We start from the raw sequence: 21021 nt of genomic DNA on the forward strand, positions 1-21021 counted from the left end.
ATAGTCTGGACAAGTATCCGTCTTGCGCGGTGTACGAGCGTTTGAAACAAACCAATGTTTTACTACTGTCACCATTAAAAATAGTATTAGTAACCAAAATAAACTATGCCACTTGAGACTCGGAGTATGTCCCTGTCCAGCTTAATGGGCATGCAATCAACAAATGAAAAATTCACAAGTTATTGGCTTAAATTGCATGATTCAATTTATTTCAACATATCACTTGACCAACACTTAGTTGTCATGCTTTACAATGGAAAATAAAAATTTACATAATAAAAACTTTAAACAGTTATCTGGGATGATCAATCCCTCTGTAGTTTTTTCATATGTAGCACCGTTTCAGTGTTTGCGCATGCCAGGTGCGTTTTATTGTTTTTTCCATCTAAACTTGCTAGTCGATATGCCCCTGTATCGCTTACGCCAATAACCTTGTATGGTCCTTCCCATTTAGGTCCAAGTTTACCCGTATCCTCTGCTCTGCTTGCTTCGTTTTTTTGCCACACCAAGTCATCCAATTTGAAAGATAATGGTTGCACGCGCTTATTATAGTAGCTTGCGATTCTTTGTTTGTTGATTGCTTCTATTATGTCCACCATTTCCATGCGCTATTCAACTAAGTTTAGATTTACACGCAGTTCTTCTCTATTGCTACTTTCATCAAAGGAAGCTATGTGCATAGTTGGTACGTTTATTTCGGCGAGTATTACAGCCTCGGACCCGTACACCAAACAGAAAGGTGTTTCATTGGTTGCGTCTTTTGGAGTTGTGCATTGTGCCCATAGTACACTCAGTAGTTCATCTATCCAACCCCTTCGGCATAATCCAAGCCTTGCTTTAATTCCTAACACGATGTCACGATTTGTGACCTCACACTGACCATTCGCCTGGGGATGTGCGACTGATGTGATTGTTTGCTTTATGTTCAGCTCTTGGCACCAGTCGCTAAATGGATTGCCTTCAAACTGTGTACCATTGTCACTTACTATTTCATTTGGTAACCCAAACCGACAGACAATATTTTCCCATACAAAATTTCGGATTTGCTTGCCCGAAATTGTTTTCAACGGTTTAGCTTCTACCCATTTTGTAAAATAATCAATGGCCACTACCAAAAACTTTACACCTCCTAGTCCTATGGGGAACATGAAATGTCCCGTTCTTATTGATTAAAAACGTTCCATATTAATTGATTTCGTTGCGAGGTTTTGACCTCTATATGAGACGTTTTTCAAAGACTGCATTCATTTTTAAACAAACCATAACCTTTATTTCATCAATAAAGGTTTAAAAAGCTTTACGTAGATTATCAAATAATGATAATCTAAAATATCCTGTTTACACACGACCATTACATAATGGTTTACAATACAAATATGTTACAACAAAATAAGTTTCTTGAATGCAGTTTTTACACAATATCATACAAGCATGGACTCCAAATCTTGTCCTTATTTAAGTATGCGACAGCGGAAGCTCTTAATAATCACCTGAGAATAAACATGCTTAAAACGTCAACAAAAATGTTGGTGAGTTATAGGTTTAACCTATATATATCAAATCGTAACAATAGACCACAAGATTTCATATTTCAATACACATCCCATACATAGAGATAAAAATCATTCATATGGTGAACACCTGGTAACCGACAATAACAAGATGCATATATAAGAATATCCCCATCATTCCGGGACACCCTTCGGATATGATATAAATTTCGAAGTACTAAAGCATCCGGTACTTTGGATGGGGTTTGTTAGGCCCAATAGATCTATCTTTAGGATTCGCGTCAATTAGGGTGTCTGTTCCCTAATTCTTAGATTACCAGACTTAATAAAAAGGGGCATATTCGATTTCGATAATTCAACCATAGAATGTAGTTTCACGTACTTGTGTCTATTTTGTAAATCATTTATAAAACCTGCATGTATTCTCATCCCAAAAATATTAGATTTTAAAAGTGGGACTATAACTCACTTTCACAGATTTTTACTTCGTCGGGAAGTAAGACTTGGCCACTGGTTGATTCACGAACCTATAACAATATATACATATATATCAAAGTATGTTCAAAATATATTTACAACACTTTTAATATATTTTGATGTTTTAAGTTTATTAAGTCAGCTGTCCTCGTTAGTAACCTACAACTAGTTGTCCACAGTTAGATGTACAGAAATAAATCGATAAATATTATCTTAAATCAATCCACGACCCAGTGTATACGTATCTCAGTATTGATCACAACTCAAACTATATATATTTTGGAATCAACCTCAACCCTGTATAGCTAACTCCAACATTCACATATAGAGTGTATATGGTTGTTCCGAAATATATATAGATGTGTCGACATGATAGGTCGAAACATTGTATACGTGTCTATGGTATCTCAAGATTACATAATATATAATACAAGTTGATTAAGTTATGGTTGGAATAGATTTGTTACCAATTTTCACGTAGCTAAAATGAGAAAAATTATCCAATCTTGTTTTACCCATAACTTCTTCATTTTAAATCCGTTTTGAGTGAATCAAATTGCTATGGTTTCATATTGAACTCTATTTTATGAATCTAAACAAAAAAAATATAGGTTTCTAGTCGGAAAAATAAGTTACAAGTCGTTTTTGTAAAGGTAGTCATTTCAGTCGAAAGAACGACGTCTAGATGACCATTTTAGAAAACATACTTCCACTTTGAGTTTAACCATAATTTTTGGATATAGTTTCATGTTCATAATAAAAATCATTTTCTCAGAATAACAACTTTTAAATCAAAGTTTATCATAGTTTTTAATTAACTAACCCAAAACAGCCCGCGGTGTTACTACGACGGCGTAAATCCGGTTTTACGGTGTTTTTCGTGTTTCCAGGTTTTAAATCATTAAGTTAGCATATCATATAGATATAGAACATGTGTTTAGTTGATTTTAAAAGTCAAGTTAGAAGGATTAACTTTTGTTTGCGAACAAGTTTAGAATTAACTAAACTATGTTCTAGTGATTACAAGTTTAAACCTTCGAATAAGATAGCTTTATATGTATGAATCGAATGATGTTATGAACATCATTACTACCTTAAGTTCCTTGGATGAACCTATTGGAAAAGAGAAAAATGGATCTAGCTTCAATGGATCCTTGGATGGCTCAAAGTTCTTGAAGCAAAATCATGACACGAAAACAAGTTCAAGTAAGATCATCACTTGAAATAAGATTGTTATAGTTATAGAAATTGAACCAAAGTTTGAATATGATTATTACCTTGTATTAGAATGATAACCTACTGTAAGAAACAAAGATTTCTTAAGGTTGGATGATCACCTTACAAGATTGGAAGTGAGCTAGCAAACTTGAAAGTATTCTTGATTTTATGAAACTAGAACTTTTGGAATTTATGAAGAACACTTAGAACTTGAAGATAGAACTTGAGAGAGTTCAATTAGATGAAGAAAATTGAAGAATTAAAGTGTTTGTAGGTGTTTTTGGTCGTTGGTGTATGGATTAGATATAAAGGATATGTAATTTTGTTTTCATGTAAATAAGTCATGAATGATTACTCATATTTTTGTAATCTTATGAGATATTTCATGCTAGTTGCCAAATGATGGTTCCCACATGTGTTAGGTGACTCACATGGGCTGCTAAGAGCTGATCATTGGAGTGTATATACCAATAGTACATACATCTAAAAGCTGTGTATTGTACGAGTACGAATACGGGTGCATACGAGTAGAATTGTTGATGAAACTGAACGAGAATGTAATTGTAAGCATTTTTGTTAAGTAGAAGTATTTTGATAAGTGTATTGAAGTCTTTCAAAAGTGTATAAATACATATTAAAACACTACATGTATATACATTTTAACTGAGTCGTTAAGTCATCGTTAGTCGTTACATGTAAGTGTTGTTTTGAAACCTTTAGGTTAACGATCTTGTTAATTGTTGTTAACCCAATGTTTATAATAACAAAAGAGATTTTAAATTATTATATTATCATGATATTATGATGTACGAATATCTCTTAATATGATATATATACATTAAATGTCGTTACAACGATAAACGTTACATATATGTCTCGTTTCAAAATCATTAAGTTAGTAGTCTTGTTTTTACATATGTAGTTCATTGTTAATATAATTAATGATATGTTTACTTATCATAATATCATGTTAACTATATATATAACCATATATATGTCATCATATAGTTTTTTACAAGTTTTAACGTTCGTGAATCACCGGTCAACTTGGGTGGTCAATTGTCTATATGAAACCTATTTCAATTAATCAAGTCTTAACAAGTTTGATTGCTTAACATGTTGGAAACATTTAATCATGTAAACATCAATCTCAATTAATATATATAAACATGGAAAAGTTCGGGTCACTACAGTACCTACCCGTTAAATAAATTTCGTCCCGAAATTTTAAGCTGTTGAAGGTGTTGACGAATCTTCTGGAAATAGATGCGGGTATTTCTTCTTCATCTGATCTTCACGCTCCCAGGTGAACTCGGGTCCTCTACGAGCATTCCATCGAACCTTAACAATTGGTATCTTGTTTTGCTTATGTCTTTTAACCTCACGATCCATTATTTCGACGGGTTCTTCGATGAATTGGAGTTTTTCGTTGATTTGGATTTCATCTAACGGAATAGTGAGATCTTCTTTAGCAAAACATTTCTTCAAATTCGAGACGTGGAAAGTGTTATGTACAGCCGCGAGTTGTTGAGGTAACTCAAGTCGGTAAGCTACTGGTCCGACACGATCAATAATCTTGAATGGTCCAATATACCTTGGATTTAATTTCCCTCGTTTACCAAATCGAACAACGCCTTTCCAAGGTGAAACTTTAAGCATGACCATCTCTCCAATTTCAAATTCTATATCTTTTCTTTTAATGTCAGCGTAGCTCTTTTGTCGACTTTGGGCGGTTTTCAACCGTTGTTGAATTTGGATGATCTTCTCGGTAGTTTCTTGTATAATCTCCGGACCCGTAATTTGTCTATCCCCCACCTCACTCCAACAAATCGGAGACCTGCACTTTCTACCATAAAGTGCTTCAAACGGCGCCATCTCAATGCTTGAATGGTAGCTGTTGTTGTAGGAAAATTCTGCTAACGGTAGATGTCGATCCCAACTGTTTCCGAAATCAATAACACATGCTCGTAGCATGTCTTCAAGCGTTTGTATCGTCCTTTCGCTCTGCCCATCAGTTTGTGGATGATAGGCAGTACTCATGTCTAGACGAGTTCCTAATGCTTGCTGTAATGTCTGCCAGAATCTTGAAATAAATCTGCCATCCCTATCAGAGATAATAGAGATTGGTATTCCATGTCTGGAGACGACTTCCTTCAAATACAGTCGTGCTAACTTCTCCATCTTGTCATCTTCTCTTATTGGTAGGAAGTGTGCTGATTTGGTGAGACGATCAACTATTACCCAAATAGTATCAAAACCACTTGCAGTCCTTGGCAATTTAGTGATGAAATCCATGGTAATGTTTTCCCATTTCCATTCCGGGATTTCGGGTTGTTGAAGTAGACCTGATGGTTTCTGATGCTCAGCTTTGACCTTAGAACACGTCAAACATTCTCCTACGTATTTAGCAACATCGGCTTTCATACCCGGCCACCAAAAATGTTTCTTGAGATCCTTGTACATCTTCCCCGTTCCAGGATGTATTGAGTATCTGGTTTTATGAGCTTCTCTAAGTACCATTTCTCTCATATCTCCAAATTTTGGTACCCAAATCCTTTCAGCCCTATACCGGGTTCCGTCTTCCCGAATATTAAGATGCTTCTCCGATCCTTTGGGTATTTCATCCTTTAAATTTCCCTCTTTTAAAACTCCTTGTTGCGCCTCCTTTATTTGAGTAGTAATGTTATTATGAATCATTATATTCATAGATTTTACTCGAATAGGTTCTCTATCCTTCCTGCTCAAGGCATCGGCTACCACATTTGCCTTCCCCGGGTGGTAACGAATCTCAAAATCGTAATCATTCAATAATTCAATCCACCTACGCTGCCTCATATTCAGTTGTTTCTGATTAAATATGTGTTGAAGACTTTTGTGGTCGGTATATATAATACTTTTGACCCCATATAAGTAGTGCCTCCAAGTCTTTAATGCAAAAACAACCACGCCTAATTCCAAATCATGCGTCGTATAATTTTGTTCGTGAATCTTCAATTGTCTAGACGCATAAGCAATCACCTTCGTTCGTTGCATTAATACACAACCGAGACCTTGCTTTGATGCGTCACAATAAATCACAAAATCATCATTCCCTTCAGGCAATGACAATATAGGTGCCGTAGTTAGCTTTTTCTTCAATAACTGAAACGCTTTCTCTTGTTCATCATTCCATTCAAATTTCTTCCCTTTATGCGTTAATGCAGTCAAGGGTTTTGCTATTCTGGAAAAGTCTTGGATGAACCTTCTGTAGTAACCAGCTAGTCCTAAAAACTGGCGTATGTGTTTCGGAGTTTTCGGGGTTTCCCACTTTTCAACAGTTTCTATCTTTGCCGGATCCACCTTAATACCTTCTTTGTTCACTATGTGACCGAGGAATTGAACTTCTTCCAACCAAAATGCACACTTTGAAAACTTAGCGTACAATTCTTCCTTCCTCAATACTTCTAACACCTTTCTCAAATGTTCACCGTGTTCTTGGTCATTCTTTGAGTAAATAAGTATGTCATCAATGAAAACAATGACAAACTTGTCAAGGTATGGTCCACACACTCGGTTCATAAGGTCCATGAACACAGCTGGTGCATTAGTTAAACCAAACGGCATGACCATAAACTCGTAATGACCGTAACGTGTTCTGAAAGCAGTCTTTGGAATATCATCTTCTTTCACCCGCATTTGATGATACCCGGAACGTAAGTCAATCTTTGAATAAACAGACGAGCCTTGTAGTTGATCAAATAAGTCGTCGATTCTCGGTAGTGGGTAGCGGTTCTTGATGGTAAGTTTGTTCAACTCTCGGTAGTCGATACACAACCTGAATGTACCATCTTTCTTCTTGACAAACAAAACAGGAGCTCCCCACGGTGATGTGCTTGGTCGAATGAAACCACGCTCTAAAAGTTCTTGTAATTGGCTTTGCAGTTCTTTCATCTCGCTGGGTGCGAGTCTGTAAGGAGCACGAGCTATTGGTGCAGCTCCTGGTACAAGATCTATTTGAAATTCAACGGATCGATGTGGGGGTAATCCCGGTAATTCTTTCGGAAATACATCGGAAAATTCTTTTGCAATGGGAACATCATTGATGCTCTTTTCTTCAGTTTGTACTTTCTCGACGTGTGCTAGAACAGCATAGCAACCTTTTCTTATTAGTTTTTGTGCCTTCAAATTACTAATAAGATGTAGCTTCGTGTTGCCCTTTTCTCCGTACACCATTAAGGGTTTTCCTTTTTCTCGTATAATGCGAATTGCATTTTTGTAACAAACGATCTCCGCTTTCACTTCTTTCAACCAGTCCATACCGATTATCACATCAAAACTCCCTAACTCTACTGGTATCAAATCAATCTTAAATGTTTCGCTAACCAGTTTAATTTCTCGATTCCGACATATATTATCTGCTGAAATTAATTTACCATTTGCTAATTCGAGTAAAAATTTACTATCCAAAGGCGTCAATGGACAACTTAATTTAGCACAAAAATCTCTACTCATATAGCTTCTATCCGCACCCGAATCAAATAAAACGTAAGCAGATTTATTGTCAATAAGAAACGTACCCGTAACAAGCTCCGGGTCTTCCTGTGCCTCTACCGCATTAATATTGAAAACTCTTCCACGGCCTTGTCCATTCGTGTTCTCCTGGTTCGGGCAATTTCTAATAATGTGGCCTGGTTTTCCACATTTATAACAAACTACATTGGCATAACTTTCTCCGACACTACTTGCTCCGCCATTACTCGTTCCGACACCATTTGTTCCTTTCGTTCTATTAACCCCTGGTCCGTAGACCTCACACTTCGCCGCGCTATGACCATTTCTTTTACACTTGTTGCAAAATTTGGTGCAGAACCCCGAGTGATTCTTTTCACACCTTTGGCATAGTTGCTTCTGATTGTTGTTGTTGTTGCGGTTATTATTGTTGTTGGGATGATTGTTGTAGTTGCTGTTGTTGTTGTTGTTGTTGTTGTTGTTGTTGTTGGGCCGTTTGTTGTAGTTGCGATTGATGTTGCGATTGTTGGGATAATTGTTGCGATTATTGTTGTAATTGCTGTTGTTGTTGTATTGGTGATTCTTATCACCGTTTTCCTCCCACTTTCTTTTGACTTGCTTCACATTGGCCTCTTCAGCAGTCTGTTCTTTAATTCTTTCTTCAATCTGGTTCACTAGTTTGTGAGCCATTCTACATGCCTGTTGTATGGAGGCGGGCTCTTGTGAACTTATATCTTCTTGGATTCTTTCCGGTAATCCTTTCACAAACGCGTCGATCTTCTCTTCCTCATCTTCGAATGCTCCCGGACACAATAGGCACAATTCTGTGAATCGTCTTTCGTACGTGGTAATATCAAATCCTTAGGTTCGTAACCCTCTAAGTTCTGTCTTGAGCTTATTGACCTCGGTTCTGGGACGGTACTTCTCGTTCATCAAGTGCTTGAATGCTGACCACGGTAGTGCGTACGCATCATCTTGTCCCACTTGCTCTAGATAGGTATTCCACCATGTTAACGCAGAACCTGTGAAGGTATGCGTAGCGTACTTCACTTTGTCCTCTTCAGTACACTTACTTATGGCAAACACCGATTCAACCTTCTCGGTCCACCGTTTCAATCCGATCGGTCCTTCGGTTCCATCAAATTCCAAAGGTTTGCAGGCAGTGAATTCTTTGTAGGTGCATCCTACACGATTTCCTGTACTGCTAGATCCAAGGTTATTGTTGGTATGTAGCGCAGCATGTACTGCGGCTATGTTTGAAGCTAGAAAAGTACGGAATTCCTCTTCATTCATATTCACGGTGTGTCGAGTCGTCGGTGCCATTTCCTTCAAAATAGTTAAATGGAACAAGTTAATCATACAGAATATTAAGAGTAGTTAATAGTATTTCGTAGCATAATATGAACTCATTTATAAAAGCTTTTTCTTCATATTAGCGTTTTATAAGTTTAAATTCGGGTAGTACCTACCCGTTAAGTTCATACTTAGTAGCTAATATACAATTCAACTACTACAATTCTATATGAAAAACTGATTATAATAATATTTCGCGTTCAAACTTTTATACAATATTTTACAAACTTACAATACCGCTTATTTTACATAAAGCATGAAATATAGCACACAATAACTTTGATACAAGATAGTTGTGAAGACAATTCTAGCTAGTACACAAGTCGTTCAGCAAAGGCAATAAAGACACGTAATTCATACGTCCAGAAACAAGTCATGCATTCTGGTTTTACTAGGACTACTTCCCATCCTTGGTCTTGTGCAACATAACCGTTATGGCCGTTGATAAGACAGCGTGTTGTAACGTCATCAAAGGGATGAGGGTTACGTAATGTCCAACAGTCCCGTAATAATCTAAAAACCTCATTTCTTACCCCAATTACCGACTCCGTCACTTGTGGAAACGTTTTGTTTAATAGTTGTAGCCCGATGTTCTTGTTCTCACTTTGGTGAGAAGCGAACATTACTAATCCGTAAGCATAACATGCTTCTTTATGTTGCATGTTAGCCGCTTTTTCTAAATCACGAAGTCCAATATTCGGATATATTGAGTCAAAATAATTTCTTAACCCGTTGCGTAAAATAGCATTTGGGTTCCCCGCAATATATGCGTCAAAGTAAACACATCGTAACTTATGGGTTTCCCAATGTGATATCCCCCATCTTTCAAACGAAAGTCTCTTATAAACCAAGACATTCTTGGAACGTTCTTCGAATGTCTTACAAACTGATCTCGCCTTAAATAGTTGTGCCGAAGAATTCTGGCCGACTCTAGACAAGATTTCATCAATCATGTCTCCGGGTAGGTCTCTTAAAATATTGGGTTGTCTATCCATTTTGTGTTTTTAAACTGTAAAATAGACAAGAGTTAGATTCATAAAAAAAATACTTATTAATACAAGCAATTTTTACATATATCATAAAGCATAAGAACACTATATTCCATATATTACACCACACGAATACAACTATCTTATTCCGACTCGCTCGTTTCTTCTTCTTCGGTTTTGGTTCGTTTTGCCAAGTTTCTAGGGATATATGATGTTCCCCTAATACGAGCCATCGTTGTCCACATTGGTTTAGAAAAACCTGGTGGTTTAGAGGTTCCCGGGTCATTGTTACAACTTAAGGACTTCGGGGGTTGACGATACATATAAAGTTCATCGGGGTTGGAATTAGATTTCTCTATTTTTATGCCCTTTCCCTTATTATTTTCTTTTGCCTTTTTAAATTCAGTTGGGGTAATTTCTATAACATCATCGGAATTCTCGTCGGAATCCGATTCATCGGAGAATTGGTAATCCTCCCAATATTTTGCTTCCTTGGCGGAAACACCATTGACCATAATTAACTTTGGTCGGTTGGTTGAGGATTTTCTTTTACTTAACCGTTTTATTATTTCCCCCACCGGTTCTATTTCTTCATCCGGTTCCGATTCTTCTTCCGGTTCCGATTCTTCTTCCGGTTCCGACTCTTCTTCCGGTTCCTCTTCGGGAACTTGTGAATCAGTCCACAAATCATTCCAATTTACATTTGACTCTTCATTATTATTAGGTGAGTCAATGGGACTTGTTCTAGAGGTAGACATCTATCACATAATATCAAACACGTTAAGAGATTAATATATCACATAATATTCATATGTTAAAAATATATAGTTTCCAACAAAAATGTTAAGCAATCATTTTTAAAGAAAACACGGTCGAAGTCCAGACTCACTAATGCATCCTAACAAACTCGATAAGACACACTAATGCAAATTTTCTGGTTCTCTAAGACCAACGCTCGGATACCAACTGAAATGTCCCGTTCTTATTGATTAAAAACGTTCCATATTAATTGATTTCGTTGCGAGGTTTTGACCTCTATATGAGACGTTTTTCAAAGACTGCATTCATTTTTAAACAAACCATAACCTTTATTTCATCAATAAAGGTTTAAAAAGCTTTACGTAGATTATCAAATAATGATAATCTAAAATATCCTGTTTACACACGACCATTACATAATGGTTTACAATACAAATATGTTACAACAAAATAAGTTTCTTGAATGCAGTTTTTACACAATATCATACAAGCATGGACTCCAAATCTTGTCCTTATTTAAGTATGCGACAGCGGAAGCTCTTAATAATCACCTGAGAATAAACATGCTTAAAACGTCAACAAAAATGTTGGTGAGTTATAGGTTTAACCTATATATATCAAATCGTAACAATAGACCACAAGATTTCATATTTCAATACACATCCCATACATAGAGATAAAAATCATTCATATGGTGAACACCTGGTAACCGACAATAACAAGATGCATATATAAGAATATCCCCATCATTCCGGGACACCCTTCGGATATGATATAAATTTCGAAGTACTAAAGCATCCGGTACTTTGGATGGGGTTTGTTAGGCCCAATAGATCTATCTTTAGGATTCGCGTCAATTAGGGTGTCTGTTCCCTAATTCTTAGATTACCAGACTTAATAAAAAGGGGCATATTCGATTTCGATAATTCAACCATAGAATGTAGTTTCACGTACTTGTGTCTATTTTGTAAATCATTTATAAAACCTGCATGTATTCTCATCCCAAAAATATTAGATTTTAAAAGTGGGACTATAACTCACTTTCACAGATTTTTACTTCGTCGGGAAGTAAGACTTGGCCACTGGTTGATTCACGAACCTATAACAATATATACATATATATCAAAGTATGTTCAAAATATATTTACAACACTTTTAATATATTTTGATGTTTTAAGTTTATTAAGTCAGCTGTCCTCGTTAGTAACCTACAACTAGTTATCCACAGTTAGATGTACAGAAATAAATCGATAAATATTATCTTGAATCAATCCACGACCCAGTGTATACGTATCTCAGTATTGATCACAACTCAAACTATATATATTTTGGAATCAACCTCAACCCTGTATAGCTAACTCCAACATTCACATATAGAGTGTATATGGTTGTTCCGAAATATATATAGATGTGTCGACATGATAGGTCGAAACATTGTATACGTGTCTATGGTATCTCAAGATTACATAATATATAATACAAGTTGATTAAGTTATGGTTGGAATAGATTTGTTACCAATTTTCACGTAGCTAAAATGAGAAAAATTATCCAATCTTGTTTTACCCATAACTTCTTCATTTTAAATCCGTTTTGAGTGAATCAAATTGCTATGGTTTCATATTGAACTCTATTTTATGAATCTAAACAAAAAAAATATAGGTTTCTAGTCGGAAAAATAAGTTACAAGTCGTTTTTGTAAAGGTAGTCATTTCAGTCGAAAGAACGACGTCTAGATGACCATTTTAGAAAACATACTTCCACTTTGAGTTTAACCATAATTTTTGGATATAGTTTCATGTTCATAATAAAAATCATTTTCTCAGAATAACAACTTTTAAATCAAAGTTTATCATAGTTTTTAATTAACTAACCCAAAACAGCCCGCGGTGTTACTACGACGGCGTAAATCCGGTTTTACGGTGTTTTTCGTGTTTCCAGGTTTTAAATCATTAAGTTAGCATATCATATAGATATAGAACATGTGTTTAGTTGATTTTAAAAGTCAAGTTAGAAGGATTAACTTTTGTTTGCGAACAAGTTTAGAATTAACTAAACTATGTTCTAGTGATTACAAGTTTAAACCTTCGAATAAGATAGCTTTATATGTATGAATCGAATGATGTTATGAACATCATTACTACCTTAAGTTCCTTGGATGAACCTACTGGAAAAGAGAAAAATGGATCTAGCTTCAATGGATCCTTGGATGGCTCAAAGTTCTTGAAGCAAAATCATGACACGAAAACAAGTTCAAGTAAGATCATCACTTGAAATAAGATTGTTATAGTTATAGAAATTGAACCAAAGTTTGAATATGATTATTACCTTGTATTAGAATGATAACCTACTGTAAGAAACAAAGATTTCTTGAGGTTGGATGATCACCTTACAAGATTGGAAGTGAGCTAGCAAACTTGAAAGTATTCTTGATTTTATGAAACTAGAACTTTTGGAATTTATGAAGAACACTTAGAACTTGAAGATAGAACTTGAGAGAGTTCAATTAGATGAAGAAAATTGAAGAATTAAAGTGTTTGTAGGTGTTTTTGGTCGTTGGTGTATGGATTAGATATAAAGGATATGTAATTTTGTTTTCATGTAAATAAGTCATGAATGATTACTCATATTTTTGTAATCTTATGAGATATTTCATGCTAGTTGCCAAATGATGGTTCCCACATGTGTTAGGTGACTCACATGGGCTGCTAAGAGCTGATCATTGGAGTGTATATACCAATAGTACATACATCTAAAAGCTGTGTATTGTACGAGTACGAATACGGGTGCATACGAGTAGAATTGTTGATGAAACTGAACGAGAATGTAATTGTAAGCATTTTTGTTAAGTAGAAGTATTTTGATAAGTGTATTGAAGTCTTTCAAAAGTGTATAAATACATATTAAAACACTACATGTATATACATTTTAACTGAGTCGTTAAGTCATCGTTAGTCGTTACATGTAAGTGTTGTTTTGAAACCTTTAGGTTAACGATCTTGTGAAATGTTGTTAACCCAATGTTTATAATAACAAAAGAGATTTTAAATTATTATATTATCATGATATTATGATGTACGAATATCTCTTAATATGATATATATACATTAAATGTCGTTACAACGATAAACGTTACATATATGTCTCGTTTCAAAATCATTAAGTTAGTAGTCTTGTTTTTACATATGTAGTTCATTGTTAATATAATTAATGATATGTTTACTTATCATAATATCATGTTAACTATATATATAACCATATATATGTCATCATATAGTTTTTTACAAGTTTTAACGTTCGTGAATCACCGGTCAACTTGGGTGGTCAATTGTCTATATGAAACCTATTTCAATTAATCAAGTCTTAACAAGTTTGATTGCTTAACATGTTGGAAACATTTAATCATGTAAACATCAATCTCAATTAATATATATAAACATGGAAAAGTTCGGGTCACTACAGAACATCCCCACTATGTCAATTGCCCATTTGCAGAATGGCCATGGAGATGCGACCGGTATCATTGGATGTCGCGGAGCCTTGTTTACCGGTGCGTGAAGTTGACACGACTGACATTTGCGTATCACTTCTGCAGCATCTCTGTACATTGACGGCCAATAATATCCAAGTCGCATTATTTTGGATGCAACTGTCTTGTGTCCCGAGTGCAAAGCGCACATTCCCTTGCGCACTTCCCGTATGATCGACTCTGCTTGAGTTGGATTAAGACACCGCAAATGGGGTCCCAGGAAAAACTTTTTGTATAGAATTCCTTTATCTAAAAAATACATTGGTGCTTTCATCTTAATCTTTCTTGCTTCTATTGAATCTATCGGCAATGTACCTTTGTTCAGAAATTCTACTATCGGTGTCATCCAACTCTGCTCCTCTTCTTCAACTGCGGCAGATACACCGTCTGGCTCGATGGATTTTACCTTCACTTCCTCGACCCATATTTCTTTCTTAAAATGGCTGAATGTTAAGGCGGCTAACTTACTAAGCGCATCCGCCTTTTTATTCAACGTTCTTGAAACCTGAGTTATCTGGAATAAATCGAAGTCCACCGCGAGCTCTTGCACAATTTTCAAGTACTTTTGCATCGATTCATCATGTGCTTCAAATATCCCATTGAATTGGTTTGCAACTAACTGCGAATCAACATATACTGACATCTCTTTTACCTCCAGATATTTTGCTACCCGCATTCCGAATAACAACGCTTCATACTCAGCTTCATTGTTTGTTACAGGGAAGCTAAAGTGAAGCGCGAAGGTATATTCTTCTCCTTCTGGACTTTTTAGGACTATTCTTGTAGTGACCCGAACTTTTCCATGTTTATATATATTAAATGAAATTGATTTTTACATGATTAAGTATTTCTAACATGTTAAGCAATCAAACTTGTTATGACTTGATTAATTGAAATAGGTTTCATATAGACAATTGACCTCCCAAGTTGACCGGTGATTCATGAAAGTTAACACTTGTAAAAACTATATGATGACATACATATATATATATATATATATATATATATATATATATATATATATATATATATATATATATATATATATATATATATATATATATATATAGTTAACATGACATTATGATAAGTATGTACCTCATTAAGTATTTTAACAATGAGTTATATACATAAAAATGAGACTATTAAATTAAGAAACTCGAAATGATATATATAACGATTATCGTTATAACAATGTCTTACTAAATACATATGAATCATACTATGATATTGTTACACTATGTTTAAATATGATAATTAATAAGTAAACATATCATTAAGTATATTAACAATGAACTACATATGTAAAAACAAGACTACTAACTTAAGGGTTTCGAAAAGAGACATATATGTAACGATTATCGTTGTAACGACATTTAACTGTATATATATCATACTAAGATATATTAATATATCATAATATCATGATAATGTAATAATTTAACATCTCTTTAGATATAATAAACAATGGGTTAACAACATTTAACAAGATCGTTAACCTAAAGGTTTCAAAACAACACTTACATGTAACGACTAACGATGACTTAACGACTCAGTTAAAATGTATATACATGTAGTGTTTTAATATGTATTCATACACTTTTGAAAGACTTCAAGACAGTTATCAAAGTACTTCTAATTAACAAAAATGCTTACGATTACATCCTCATTCATTTTCATCAACAATTCTACTCGTATGCACTCGTATTTGTACTCGTACAATACACAGCTTCTAAATGTATTTACTATTGGTATATACACTTCAATGATCAGCTCTTAGAAGCCCTTGTGAGTCACCTAATACATGTGGGAACCATCATTTAACATCTAGCAAGAAATATCTAACAAAACAACAAACTAATGGAGCCTATATGGAAGGCCTAAGTTCACGTGATGATGGAGTACCACAAACACATTCACTTTGCAATTTTCTTGAATCAAACTACTCTCTCTCAAGTGTTCTTCCATTGTTCTAAGTGTTCTTCATCATCTGCATCTAAATCTAGCTCAATCTAGTTCATAAATCCATACATAAACCAAGTTATAAAACAACTACTCAAGAACACACCAACAACACTTCCAAGTTTGCTAGCTTACTTCCAATCTTGCAAATCCACTTTGAGTGATCATCCAACCTCAAGAAATCTTTCTTATTTATAGTAAGATATCTTTCTAATACAAGGTAATACTCATATTCAAAATTTGATTCAATTTCTATAACTTTAACAATCTTATTTCAAGTCAAAATCTTACTTGAACTTGTTTTCATGTCATGATTTTGCTTCAAGAACTTTCAAGCCATCCAAGGATCCTTTGAAGCTAGATCTATTTTTATCATTTCCAGTAGGTTTATCCACAAAACCTGAGGTAGTAATGATGTTCATAACATCATTCGATTCATATATATAAAACTACGTTATTCGAAGGTTTAAGCTTGTAATCACTAGAACATAGTTTAGTTAATTCTAAACTTGTTCGCAAACAAAAGTTAATCCTTCTAACTTGACATATAAAATCAACTAAACAAATGTTCTATATCTATATGATATGCTAACTTAATGATTTAAAACCGGAAAACACTAAAAACACCGTAAAACCGGATATACGGCGTCGTAGTAACACCGCGGGCTGTTTTGGGTTAGTTAATTAAAAACTATGATAAACTTTGATTTAAAAGTTTTTCTTCTGGGAAAATGATTTTTCTTATGAACATGAAACTATATCCAAAAATCATGGTTAAACTCAAAGTGGAAGTATGTTTTCCAAAATGGTCATCTAGACGTCATTCTTTCGACTGAAATGACTACCTTTACAAAAATGACTTGTAACCTGTATTTCCGACTATAAACTTATACTTTTTATGTTTAGATTCATAAACTTAATTCAATATGAAACCAAAGCAACTTGAATCACTCAAAACGGATTTAAAACGAAGAAGTTTTGGGTAAAACAAGATTGGATAATTTTTCTTGTTGTAGCTACGTGAAAATTGGTAAAAAATCTATATTAATCATATCCTAGCTAACTTATATTGTATTATACATGTATTCTAATATTTTATGTAATCTTGGGGTACCATAGACACGTATGCAAATTTTTTGACATATCATAACGACCCATCTATATATATTATTTGGAACAACCATAGACACTTTATATGCAGTAATGTTTGAGTTAGCTATACAGGGTTGAGGTTGATTCCAAAAAATATATATACTTTGAGTTGTGATCTAGCCGAAGACGTGTATACACTGGGTCGTGAATTGAGTCAAGATAATATATATCAATTTATTTCTGTACATCTAACTATGGACAACTAGTTGTAGGTTACTAACGAGGACAGCTGACTTAATAAACTTAAAACATTAAAACGTATTAAAAATGTTGTAAATATATTTTGAACATACTTTGATATATATGTACATATTTGTTATAGGTTCGTGAATCGACCAGTGGCCAAGTCTTACTTCCCGACAAAGTAAAAATCTGTGAAAGTGAGTTATAGTCCCACTTTTTAAATCTAACATTTTTGGGATGAGAATACATGCAGTTTTATAAATGTTTTACAAAATAGACACAAGTACGTGAAACTACATTCTATGGTTGAATTATTAAACCGAATATGCCCCTTTTTAGTCTGGTAATCTAAGAATTAGGGAACAGACACCCTAATTGACGCGAATCCTAAAGATAGATCTATTGGGTTCAACAAACCCCATCCAAAGTACCGGATTGTGACGATCCGGAAATTTCCGACCAAATTTAAACTTTAATCTTTATATTATTCCGACACGATAAGCAAAGTTTGTTAAGTTAAATCTCAAGAATTTTAAACTGTGTTCATACATTCATTATAACCTCGACCAAATTCCGACGATTCACGAACCGTTATATATGAAATTAAAAAATATATTAAATGATTGAATTATCAGAAACATTGAATTATGATTACAAGTCTCTGTTGAGAGGTCCACTATGATTTGAGAAAATCTATTCCTCTTAACGATATTCAGAATAATTTGTAAAGCTATTTATAAATAAAAACAAAAAGTGTCATTTACGAAAGGTAGACAAAAGTTAGTGGAGAATTGGTTTCCATAATATTCTATTAATTTAGTTTCAAAAGTACAAAAAACGTTTTCAGTTTAAAAAAAGAACTTTATTATTAAAACGTATATATCTTTTATAAATATATAGAACCACTTTTGACAACTCATTACTTAACCAGTTTGATAAAGATAAAGATATTTATATTTTATTTTATTAAATATATATAATGATTTAAATTAATATTATATATACTTATACGCGTATTATACGTATATAGTTTTATACTTTTACTATACTTTAACTTTACCTTTACTTTACTTTTATTTTACTTTAACTTTAATAATTCAATTTAATAATTCATACTTTAATAATTCACTTTAATAATTCCTACTTTAATAATTTACTTTAATAATTCACTTTAATAATTCATACTTTAATAATTCACTTTAATAATTCAATTTAATAATTCATACTTTAATAATTCACTTTAATAATTCACTTTAATAATTCATACTTTAATAATTCACTTTAATAATTCATACTTTAATAATTCATTTTAATAATTCATACTTTAATAATTCACTTTAATAATTCAAAAATCTGTTATAAATAGAATTCAATAGGTTTCATTATTTCATAGAAACTTGAAAATATATTTCTCTAAACTCTCTCAATCGAATTACATATATATATTTTCTTTGTATTATTTCAAGATATTATTAGTATACATAAAATATTACGACGGAGTGCTGTCCGAGTGATTTCAAAATAGTTTTTTTGAATGAGTCGAAGCTAAGGAAATTATGGGTTATAGCTATGGAGGTGATGGGTATGGTTCATGGGTATGCTCGTGAGGTCAATCTAGTGTTTATCATCTCCGTTGCGTCTACGTACTTTCCTGCAATATTGAATCTCAATATTGATACGTTCGTGAATCCGAGTCCAACCTTGCACTTGTTAAATGACATTATATGTATTTTTACTACGAAATACAGTATTGTGAGTTTCATTTGCTCCCTTTTTAATTGCTTTTGCAATATATATTTTTGGGCTGAGAATACATGCGCTGTTTTATAAATGTTTTACGAAATAGGCACAAGTACTAAAACTAATTCTACGTGGGTTTAAACCAGAAATATACCCTTAGCTTGGTAACATTAAACTACTTGTCTATGTACGGTAGGCGCGAATCCTAAAGATAGATCTATTGGGCCTGACAAACCCCATCCTGACCATGGGATGCTTTAGTACTTCGAGGTTATTTTAAACACACCTGATCTGGTGTACTTCAGAGGGTAAAACATGAACGTTAAGGCTTTTTACCGGGTGCCTACAACTTATAGAATACTTTTATACACTTGCGAGTGTACATATATTTATAAACGGAAATCTTGTGGTCTATTAATATATTTAAATGATTGTTATGATAAACCTATGAACTCACCAACCTTTTGGTTGACACTTTAAAGCATGTTTATTCTCAGGTATTAAAGAAATCTTCCGCTGTGCATTACCTCATTTTAAGGATATTACTTGGAGTCATTCAAGGCATATTTTGAAAGACGTTGCATTCGAGTCATTGAGTTCATCAAGATTATTATTAAGCCAATTATAGTTGGATGTATTATGAAATGGTGTGCATGCCGTCAACTTTCGTTGTAAAGGAAGTTTGTCTTTTAAAAACGAATGCAATGTTTGTAAAATGTATCTTATAGAGGTCAAATACCTTGCGATGTAATCAACTATTGTGAATCGTTTATAATGTATATGAACGGGTCCTTTCAGTTGGTATCAGAGCGGTGGTCTTAGCGAACCAGGTCTGCATTAGTGTGTCTAACTGATAGTCGTTAGGATGCATTAGTGAGTCTGGACTTCGACCGTGTCTGCATGTCAAAAGTTTTGCTCATCATTTTTGTCGGAAATTATCTTCTTATCATTCTTAGTCTAGACACATCTTATTGCATTGATTGCATGAATAGTGTATAGACAAAATTCATATCTTAGCGTATCTGCTAATTCATATCTTAGCGTATCTGTTACTGTAAACTTTGCCTGACATATTCCGTAAATTCCTCCGTAATCTACGAAACCTTTTGCTCTATATAATTAGAATACCACATGATAGCCGGAAAATCATTTCATATCGAAAAATTCTTTATTCAATCGTACGAAATGGAATTCGTCATTAGTTCAAGTCCCTCGGATTCCGAAATGGAATCCCACTCAAGTTTCGAAAGAAGTGTGACCGGAATGGATCAACCAATTAGTCATCATCTATTCTGGATGAATTGGGGATGGGTTCGTAGCGTCCTTAATCATTGGAGACAAGAAGAAGGTGATCCCTTCCATCCACCACATTGCCCTCTTGGCGAAGAACCTGAAGCACTTACCGGCGAACCTATTCGAAACACCATTTTCTCTCTCATTTCCAGAGAATCTCGTCATGATTATATACTACACCAAATTCTAGATCTTATTTATCCGCTCGTCCGAACCGACAATCACCCCGGTGTAATAGAAGAAGTCAACGAGCTTCGCGCTCGGGTAGTGGCTTTGGAGAATATGGTGCAAAGGTTACAAACACCAGCAGCAGCACCAACAACATAACCAGTACCACCATCAACAACATCAACAGTACCATTACCACCA

At 34.2% G+C, this 21021-nt stretch overlaps 1 protein-coding gene across 1 annotated transcript; it reads right to left on the reverse strand.

The window, feature by feature from the left end:
- Nucleotides 1-608: 608 nt before the first annotated feature.
- Nucleotides 609-14965, reverse strand: LOC139893736 (uncharacterized). Its single transcript, XM_071876912.1, has 2 exons — nucleotides 14342-14965; nucleotides 609-965 (listed from the first exon to the last, which is right to left on the reverse strand). Exons 1-2 carry the CDS (start codon nucleotides 14963-14965, stop codon nucleotides 609-611), a joined length of 981 nt encoding a protein of 326 aa, XP_071733013.1.
- Between the last annotated feature and the right edge of the window lie 6056 nt (nucleotides 14966-21021).

The sequence above is a fragment of the Rutidosis leptorrhynchoides genome, chromosome 1, assembly GCF_046630445.1.
Source record: "Rutidosis leptorrhynchoides isolate AG116_Rl617_1_P2 chromosome 1, CSIRO_AGI_Rlap_v1, whole genome shotgun sequence".
NCBI classification, from domain to species: Eukaryota; Viridiplantae; Streptophyta; class Magnoliopsida; order Asterales; family Asteraceae; genus Rutidosis; species Rutidosis leptorrhynchoides.

Bases quoted from the DNA above. Each gene is read 5' to 3' on its own strand.
- LOC139893736 (XM_071876912.1), bottom strand. From the start codon at position 14,965: ATGTCAGTATATGTTGATTCGCAGTTAGTTGCAAACCAATTCAATGGG. The intron at 966-14,341 runs GTAAACAAGGCT...AATGGTACACAG, and splicing joins CGTGTCAACTTCACGCACCG to TTTGAAGGCAATCCATTTAG.